The sequence below is a fragment of the Octodon degus genome, unplaced genomic scaffold, assembly GCF_000260255.1.
Source record: "Octodon degus isolate 3935 unplaced genomic scaffold, OctDeg1.0 scaffold00057, whole genome shotgun sequence".
Taxonomy (NCBI): domain Eukaryota; kingdom Metazoa; phylum Chordata; class Mammalia; order Rodentia; family Octodontidae; genus Octodon; species Octodon degus.
In genome coordinates, this window is record NW_004524633.1 from 5,753,892 (window position 1) to 5,763,276 (window position 9,385).

The 9,385-nt window shown below is 51.6% G+C and overlaps 1 protein-coding gene across 1 annotated transcript in view; it reads left to right on the forward strand.

The window, feature by feature from the left end:
* The window catches only part of Il23r (interleukin 23 receptor), a 40,066-nt gene extending 32,398 nt beyond the window's left edge, over positions 1–7,668 (forward strand). Inside the window, exons 8-10 of the mRNA XM_004634025.1 lie at positions 2,146–2,248; positions 4,909–4,999; positions 7,036–7,668. Coding sequence (XP_004634082.1) covers positions 2,146–2,248; positions 4,909–4,999; positions 7,036–7,668 — 827 coding nt within the window. The remainder of the gene's footprint in view (positions 1–2,145; positions 2,249–4,908; positions 5,000–7,035) is intronic.
* The last annotated feature ends 1,717 nt before the right edge of the window (positions 7,669–9,385 follow it).

A 9,385-nucleotide genomic window follows, 5' to 3' on the forward strand; every position in this document is an offset into this window, starting at 1 on the left:
CCTTCCGTAGGGCAGCTCGGGTAGCGCAGCGAGGTGTGCGCCACACCTTCCGTAGGGCAGCTCGGGTAGCGCAGCGAGGTGTGCGCCACACCTTCTGTAGGGCAGCTCTTGGCACGGCGCAGCAGTCTGCTGAAGCTGGATCTGAGGCCTGGTTTGGGAAGGTGGATTTAGCCAGCTGCTGCAGAGGCGTGATTATGCTTTTATTTCAGTATGGTGCATTTTCATTTCAAGTCCAAAACTTCTTTCTGAAAATATACCACTGTCCAGTAAGCGCTAGCTGTCTTATGTGCACCTTCTTTCTCAATCTTAACCCAGCCAGGTGTTACATCTCTATTTTATGGGTGAGAAAAATGACACACAGAGAGGCTGGGGAACGTGTGTAAGGTCACACAGCTGTGGAGCAGCAGCTGCAAATTCAGATCCATCCTCTTGAATGCTGCAATCTATGCTCCCCTCCTGTGTGCAAACCAGCTCCTGCTGCTCTTGTTAGTGTCCCTGGGTATTTCCTGTTAGTAAGTATATACCTAAATGATTTGGGCATGAAAAAGTTATTAGACCAGCCTGTGCAATGCACAAGTCTGACTCTAAACAGAAACTTCAAACTGAGAAACTTGGGGTGTGACGGCGCCACCGTGGTAGACCGCGTGTCTCCTTGCATAGGAACCTGGCGCACTGGCCTCAGAACACACATGGCGTGTGATATCCCCGGCCCTTTGTCTATTCATTCAACAAGCATTCCTTAAACTACTCCTGTGTTTTGGGCACTGCCCTGGGTCATGGGAAGTCAGTGCAAGTTCAGTGAAGGCAGCCCTGACTCCCTGAGCTTTCCCCCTGATGGGGGAAAGCAACAAACAAAACGGGCCGAGAGTAGGAGAGTCGGGCAGGCAGGCTGTGAAGAAGCTGGCTTCCAGCTGAGGCTGGGTGGAGCATGGACCCGCCCCCTAGTACATCTGGGGGAACTGTGGAGGCCAGGCCCCCAAGGCTGCTGTACCAGGCAGGCATCCTTGTCTCTGCTGTGTGCAAGGCAAAACCTGAGCCCCCACCACTGTGTCACCGGGCACAGATGTTGCAGTGCCGAGAACGACCGAGTCCAGTTCTCTCCACGGCACATCTTGAGTGCCCTCCCAGTCCCCAAGCCTTGCAAATTCCCTACCCAGCTCCAAGCACTGACGCCCAAGCAAGGGGCAGCCATAGCCTGTGGTGGCTCTGACTCTTCACCAGGAGCGCTTGAGTGCGGACAAACAGGAATATCCTCTGCCACTGGGGTTGGGGTGAGTGAAAGCCACATGGGCCCCAAGGGTGTGGCAGGCACAGCTGAAAGTAACTGGGATCCCATAAGCAGGGAAGAAGGAGGGTGCCGAAGAGACACAGCAGATTCCAGCCTGAGTCAAAGCTTCTGTAGGTGTCTTCTACATTTGAAAATAGGAGTTTTGCTTCTCAGTTGTAACACCTGTTTGATAAATTCTATTAACTATTTCAGATTCCAGGCACTTAATTCAGCTTCCTTTGGTGTGTGTGATACTGAGAATCACACTCACAGCCTCACGCTTGCCAGCCAGGTGTTGTGAGGCCGAGCTGTACCCCGGCCCTCACTCAGCTTTAAAGCGCTAGAAAAGCATTGCGCATGTAAGTGCCAGGCGCATGGCGATCTTGGCGTCTTCCTTAGAGCACAGAACATCCTTCCTGGTCAGGAAAAGCTTCTTCAAGGGTGCTGAGCAGCCCCACGTCAGTTCTGGCTCACAGAGGTTAAGAAAACAAAAGCCCAACCCTCTGTGGTGTCTGTGGTCAGCATGAAACCTTGTCACAAGCCCTCGGGAATTCTCAGCTGTGTCAGACAAACCAAATGTGTGCCGTCCCTGCAGCGGTGTGTGTAAAATTTGCATGCCCACGCAGCTGCTCTGCAGGAACCCTATCTGGAAACCCCCGGCTTCAGGTACAGCTGTCCACGGTGCTCACACCAAAAGCTCTCTGCCTTGCAGCCGGAGGGCAGGAGCAGGAGCCTGCAGGAGACAGCCCACTGGGAGGCATTTTACCTTTTTCTTTGGCATCATGCTCTTCCCTGGAGGCCAGGTAGAGAAAGCCAGGACTCCGGCGTCACTTGAACATTGCCATCTAGCTGAGGTGATTCTCCTTTCCTTCCATTAGACCGCAGGCAAGATGTTGGACTTCTGTCAGGGATGGTCTTCTTCGCCGTGACGCTCTCCGTTCTTTCTCTGATTGGGATCTTTAGCCGATCACTCCGCACCAGGTAGGTTGTGTGTGGGCATTCTGCTTTCTGATTACACATGTGCACAAGCAAAATTTGGTGCCAACTACATGAACACATTAATATCTGTCCAGAGAAGGGAAATACAACACCAGCGTTCAGGGAGTACCGCGGGGCCGAGCTCTCTGTAAGTGTCACTATTTCCTGCTCACCATGTCTGCACCAGAAGAGCTTGGTGCAGTGTTACAGAGACCCAGAGAGGCAAAACTCTTGGCCCACGGCCACAGAGCACTAAGCCAGGCCTGCAGCCCCAGCCGAGGAGGACAGCCTGCCTTCTGCCCTCTGGCTTTTCATTGTGCTTCCATGCCGTCCACAGTGCCTGCATTCTTTCTGTTTGCATTTGGTTTCAGGACAGGGTCTTGCTATGCAGTTGAGGCTGCCTTGAACTCACGACGTGGCTAGGGCTTGCTTTGCACCTTCAGGCCTGCTCCTGCCTCAGCATACTGAGGATCACAGTGTGCTACAGTGCCTGGCCAGTGCCTGGATTTCAGAGAGTGGAACTGCCTGAGTTCCACCCAAACAGATGAGCAGATTCCACATGGAAGGAAGTAGGCAGTGTTGGAGCGAGTCATTTTGTCGCCACAATTGTGCTGTCTTTAGGAATCTGACCCCAGAGCATCTATTGTCTCCTTTAGTCATGCCCCCACCCCCACCTTGAAGTTTGAGGCAAGTTACTGAAAATGGCTTAGGAAAGCAAGACTTTTGATTTTCTTTTCTCTTTTCTCCTTTCTTTCTTTTTGGTACTGGAAATCGAACTCAGGACCTTGGGATTGCCAGGCAGGCATTATGCCGCTGAGTTACATGCCGAGCCCAAAGCCCTCGGTTTTCTCACCTTGATTGGTGCACTGAGCACCCCCGCTGTGCCAACAGAGTTGTTCACAGGGCTGTCTCCAGCAGAATGCGTTGCGCACAGACCCAGACGCGTACTGTTTGTCAAATGGGCCCTGAGTTTCTTTCTTGTCATCACTTTTGCCTTGTGACATAATCTCTCCTTTCAATGCATAATCACCATGCAGTAGAAAGTTGATTTTAAAAGCTATTCTAAATAAAGTATCCTAATGACTTCCTATTTATATGCTCAGAACTTGGGAAATATTTCAAAATTAAAATCACATGCTAACCAAGCCCTGCTATGCTTGTGACGAGGCAGAGCTAATGGAGAATTTTATTTTAGGATGTATTACAATACATGTGATTACAAAAGTCCCTGGAAATCTCTTAATGTTTAAACTACTACCTCTAAAAACATTAATATTCCTACGATTACCCAAGTATTCCTAGTTAATTCAAATGACATTCAGTTTGCTATTAAAATTTCAGTTTGCAATAGAAACTAAGGAAGTAGAGCAGTTCTGGATTAATTGGATTATTTAAACAAGTACTGTATAAATGGGATAATTTCAGTGGAGCTGCTTTGCATATAAGCAGGTCGTTCCTCATTTTTCCTCAAGTTTCGTCCTTCACTAAGTGCACAGTTGCAGCACATGAAGACCCAGGCCCGGGGCAGCTGCTCCTGCATGCAACACACTTGCATGCCTTCCCACCCTTCCTGTCTCCTCCTCCGCCTCCGTAGATACTGTTCTGTGGTAGCACAGTACCTGCTTAACAAGGCCCTACATCAGGAGCAGATCTGGAGAGTGAAGCCCAGTGCTTATCCAGCAAAAGGAAACCAAGAGCTGATAACTGTCTACCGCACGTTCTTATCGTAGCCACACACTATAGAGAAACTTGAGAAGCTACTAGCACGAGCTTGCTAGTCTGGTCTTACTCTGAATAGCGATAGAGTGTAAATGGTAAAAACAACAAAACCACTGTATAAATACGGGTGAAGAAATCATTTTCAGGCTGAAGCCCAGTGTCAAACAGGGCTAGAGGCCAGTGTTGAGTAGAAGGTCCCAGAGGCCTGTGAAGGCCCTGGCTGCGTCCTGCCTGCTGCTCACGGGCGAAAATGAGCCTGAGTCAGCTTCATGTCTCCCTCGGTCCTGGGACACCACTGTGCCCAATTCAGGCTGGAACTGTCCATGTGGGTGGCACTTGCAAACACAATGGCAGTGCCAGGGCTACTGCGGGCACGAGTGGGCATGCGTAGTCCTCTTGCTGCCACTGCTCTGCTGCCCCACTTACCACTGGCCCCAGGGAAGACAGCCACTCCTGGCCCCCCAGGTGGCCAGACAGGTCCTCCGGCCTCCCGCGCCACCCCCAGATGGACAGGGAGGATGCAGGGCAGTCGGCACAACCCTAGTTGGGTGAGCTACGATGTCCAGAGTTAAGGCGCTGGCACAATCACTTTAATGTTTGAGTCTCTTTTCTAAAAGTTGTGGTTGTCACGGAACTGTCCACAAAGGTCCCCTAAGCTTTACAGGCTTCCCCGCACCAACATGGACTGCCCAGAGTATCCGGCCACACTTAGTGTCTCCAGTTCTTCCCACTTCTCTTGAATCTAGTGTCCTGAAATCCTGCTTGTTGGGAAGAAGAAGAGGAACACACAAAGCGGGGAATCTGGGAAGATGCGGAGCGAGCGCATGCTTCGCTGCTGCACCAGAAATGTGCTGCTTCCTGGGGTTCCAGCCTGGCCCCTGTGATGGCCTGCACCAATCCCCCAGGAGCACGCATCTTCTAATGTGTCTTCTTTGTTCTTTTAGAATTAAAAGAAAGCTCTTACTGCTGATACCAGCATGGCTTCATGAAGAGATTCCTAACGTGGAGAATAGTAATGTTGTGAAGATGCTGCAGGTAACCGTCAAGCCCATTCCGGGTCGGCACCAAGGCTGCAGGTTAATGACAGTGTAGAAATCCCATTCAAGTATGTCTGCGTGTGTATTAGCGTCACTGAGCACAGGAGGGCCGTTGTGCAGAGTTCTCATCCGACTTAAAAGAGTTGAGAGAATGGAGTGAGGGGATGAAAAGAGAAAGAAACCTCACTGTCCACAGAGGAAAATGGAGTGGAAGATGGGGCCGCGTGCAAGTGTCACGTGGAAACCAAGAGCTGGCTAGGCCTCTTCAGGGAGAAAGATGGAGGGAAGAAGGGAGCTCGGTGGGTGGGAGGAACCCAGAGACTCATACAGGCTTCAGAATTCCACGAGATGGGCAAAGGGGACCCTGAGATAAGCCCAGGGGAATATGAGGAGAGTCGTGGGGGTGCAGAAGATGGTGTCATTACGGTGCATCCAGGAGGACATGGAGCACATGTTGTGGAAGAGTGGAAGGGTCTGCCCTGTGCATTTCCAGCCTTCAGGAATTCAAACCCCAGTCACGGGCCAGGCATGTTCCCTAAGCATCAAGTGCAGCGAGGAGACGTGGATGACCCAGAGGAGCTCCCATGCACAGTGGAGCCAAGAGAGGACACCGGAAGATGAGGAGCAGCGAGGGGCTTGAGGGATGGGGGAGTGTGGAAGCTGAGGGGAGAAGTCAGAAAGGCCAGAACGGCATGCTTCTAGGAGAACAGTGGCCTCTGTCAGGTCAGAGTTTGTGTTCACAGCCCTAGAGCGCCCATGAATCAGCTCCCACCGAGCTGTGGGGCCCGTACCTGCTGAGTTCCCTCAGAGGCTGGGCTGCCTCAGGTGACTCCACTGAAGAGCTTCCTCGCTGCCAGGCGGCCTTCCCATCCCTGCTCTGGGGATCTGGGTTTCTGCCCAGGAGATAGGGGAGAGCTGTCTGGGTTGGCTTGGGCTGTGACAGCAGAACTCACAGACCGGAAGTCCCAACAGCAGTGGAGCTCCGACTCCCTCCTTGGGTCCTAGGGGCCAGGATAGCCAAGGCCAAGGTGGGACTGTCAGGGTGGCTCTTGGGCAGGTGGTGGTGGGCAGGTGGCTGTCTCCCTCCTGGCTCTTCTTCACAAATGGTTTTCATGAGGGATCCATCCATGTGCCCTAATCAGCTCCCGAAGTCTCCACCTCCAAGTGCTGTCGCACTGGCTGGAGCGTGAGTGGGAGAGGGGATTACAGGCACCCAGTCTGTAACAGTGGCTGTCATGGACGGGAATTATCTCCCCTAAGAGACCAACCAAATACCTCTCTTGTCCTGAACAGTCAAGCAGCTGAAGCCCACGTGTGCCTGGATGCCAGGTAGCTCTACATTTTTCAAACAAAGCATTCCTTACAACCTTTCTCTCAAGATATGAGCAAAGAGGAGTCTCTGCCTTTTCTTGTATTTAAACAGCAAAGTATTTTCTTGTCGTGAAGCTCCATAATATTCTAAAGCCCAACTTTTATTTGTATTATTATTATTATCTTAGTTTTTTGAGAGACAGTCTCTCTGCATAGTCCAGGCAGGTCTTGAACTTACTGTGTAGCTCAGGCTGGCCTTGCCCTCGTGGTGATCCTCCTGCCTCGGCCTCGTGAGAGCGGGGATACCTGAATGCACCATTCTCTCTTGCTCCAAAGCCCAGCGCTCAAGAGGTCTGCAGCACTGTGCATGTTAATGTGCAAGGCTCCTCTTTCCCTTAAAAAGAACTCGGAAAATATGCTTAAATGGTGGGTTGTCTTTATTATTCTTTTGCTTCAGTCTCCTCTTGGGAGAATTTAATAAGGATTTGAAAGCAAGTAAGGTAACCAAAGAGAAAGGGAGGAAAGCATTCAGGAAGAAACACTATGTGGTAAAAGGCGAAAGATTTATACGATGTGAAGAGAAACCAGAGTATAGAAACGCTATTTGGAAAGGGAGTGGAAAGGCCACGTCCAGAGGAAGGACGTTCCCGTCCTTCAGCTACCCAGCCGGCTTTTTTTAAATGGCCTTTATCAAACAACACAATGTCTGTCTTTTTCCCCTAGGAAAAAGATGAATTTGTGAGTAATAATCCTGGTGAGCAAGTCCTTTATGTGGATCCCGTGATTGCAGAGATAAGAGAAGTTGTTCTCCCAGAGGAGTACAAGCCTGCCCATCACAGGAAGGAAGCGAGTGCAGGAGGCCAGGCAGCTCAGGCAGCCGCTCTCCCCAGCAGCGCCGTGGTGTACGTTCCTGCCCTCAGCTCTGGGTACAAACCCCAGATCTCGGGTCCTCTCCCCGGGGGAGATCACCTTAGCAGCGGTGAGGAGACCAATCCCTCACCCCTTAGAGCAACGGTGGGCTCCCTTGACCTAGCAAAAAATGCCAGGGGTGGACAGCATCCCCAGTTTGCTTTTCCTGTGTCCAGCATGGATTCATTAAGTGGCACACTAATTCTTGAAGAATTAAGCCTTATTCTCAATCAAGGCGAGTGCGGCCCTCCTGACATACTGAACACAACAGAGGGCGAAAGCACCCTGCTTTTAGGAAGTGACGCCGTCCCGGAACAGACTGTGTTGCCCGATGAGTTTGTCTCCTGCTTGGGGATCGTGAACGAGGAGCTGCCATCTGCTAACCCTTACTTTCCACAAAATATTTTGGAAAGCTGCTTCAGTAGGATTTCACTCCCACAAAAGTAGAGCTTGTAGCCGACGCTCATTCGGGAAAGCGGTCTTGGAGCGGGAGGGGGGCTCTTCCCCTCCATAGAAACAGCATTCTGCCTCCAAGACCCGAAGCGGAGCGGAGCCTGCTCTGTGGCGGACACACAGCAGCATTAGTAGGGAAACCAGCGCATCTTAAAAAGCTACATTCCTTCCTCTTGGTAGTTTCCTTCCCAGAAAGGCAGAGAGCAGCTCTGCTCAGTCAAGGAAGGTTAAATAACAGACGCTGTGCAGTGGCGAAATCAACGCCACAAATCAAAGTACCAGCATCTGCTTGCGAAGGCTGAAGCAAGCTTAGTTTCGCTCTTAGCCCTTCAAATTTTCCTGAGTAGATTGAAATATAGCTCCAGAGAGCAAACTACAAGAAGAAAGGGCAGCTAATTTGCATATCTGCTGTCACATCCCTCCCACTACTTTCTATTCAGGTAGTAGAGATTCGGTCTTCGTGTGTTTGGTCCAAGAGCTGTGGAGCAATGATGTGTGGGCACACGACTCCCTCTCCGCACTCGACAGTGGTGCCACTGTCCCCCTGAGGCATTGCTGGCACATTATTTAAGCCATCGTGGAACCCAAGAGAGGTAGCAGAGGCAGGATCAGCCGCCTGTGATTGCTTCTGGGATCATCTGTGCAGTCGGCGTGTCAGACGTCCTTGTGAAGGCAGGATGTGCGTAGGGCGCTGTGCAGACCGCTGCCACACTGCAGCCATCGCTGGCCGGCCGCTGCCCGCCTCGGTTGGCTTTTCGTCCTTCTCTGTTTCTTACACTTTGTATATCCTGCACAGAATCTGTTCTGCATCACTAACGGAATGCCAGCGTGAAGACACCTTAATTTTTAGCACGGGCATTTGCTTTATACTTCTTCAAAGAGGGAATTAAACAAAGAGGCAAGGAGTACTGGAGACAGAAACTCCAACCTGAGACTCCTCTGTGCTGTTTAATAACCCAGTGTGGACATTCGGTGATGTGGAAAGATTGGTTTATAGTGTGCTTCACCATAATTGTAAGTCACTGGTTGTCGGAAAAGCTTTCACAGCTGGGCATGGTGGCCTGTGCCTATAATCCCAGCAGCACTCAGGAGGCTGAGGCAGGAGGATCACCATGAGTTCGAGGCTAGCCTGAGCTCTATAGTGAGACACTGTTTCAAAAAAAAAAAAAAAAAAACCCAAAAACTAAAGCTTCTACCATGCTGGAAGGAGGGCAGCAGTGCTTGGTCTCTGGTGAGTGCTCCTGGCTTGTGGAGGGTGGCTGCGCCCGCCTGTGCCCTCCTGCGCTACCACCCCACATACGGTCTCCTGCAGGAGAGCCCAGAGGATCCCACATGCCGGGTTTGCCATTCGCCTTCCGGTCCCAGTGGACTGGAAATCCTAGCTGGCCCTGCCACAGTTTGCAGGGAAGTGTCAGCTGCTGCACGACAGGGCCAGCCTGGCCTGGAAGCCAGGGCCTTCTCTCCATTTAACCAGGACTTCCTGGTCCACTGAATACCATCACTAGAGCCAGGCACTCGGGAAATCATGGATGTGACAGCGAACCCTGCAGACTTGGGGTTGTGTTCTAGGCCAAGGGGCACCCCGTGGAGAGGACAGTCATTGGCTTCAGAGATCTGCATTTCAGTGGGCAAGTGGTTGGGCTGGGGTGGGGGGGCCAGAGAGAAATAGAGAGAATGGGCAGTGTAGGGAGCAGCAGCAGGAGGGGGCCCC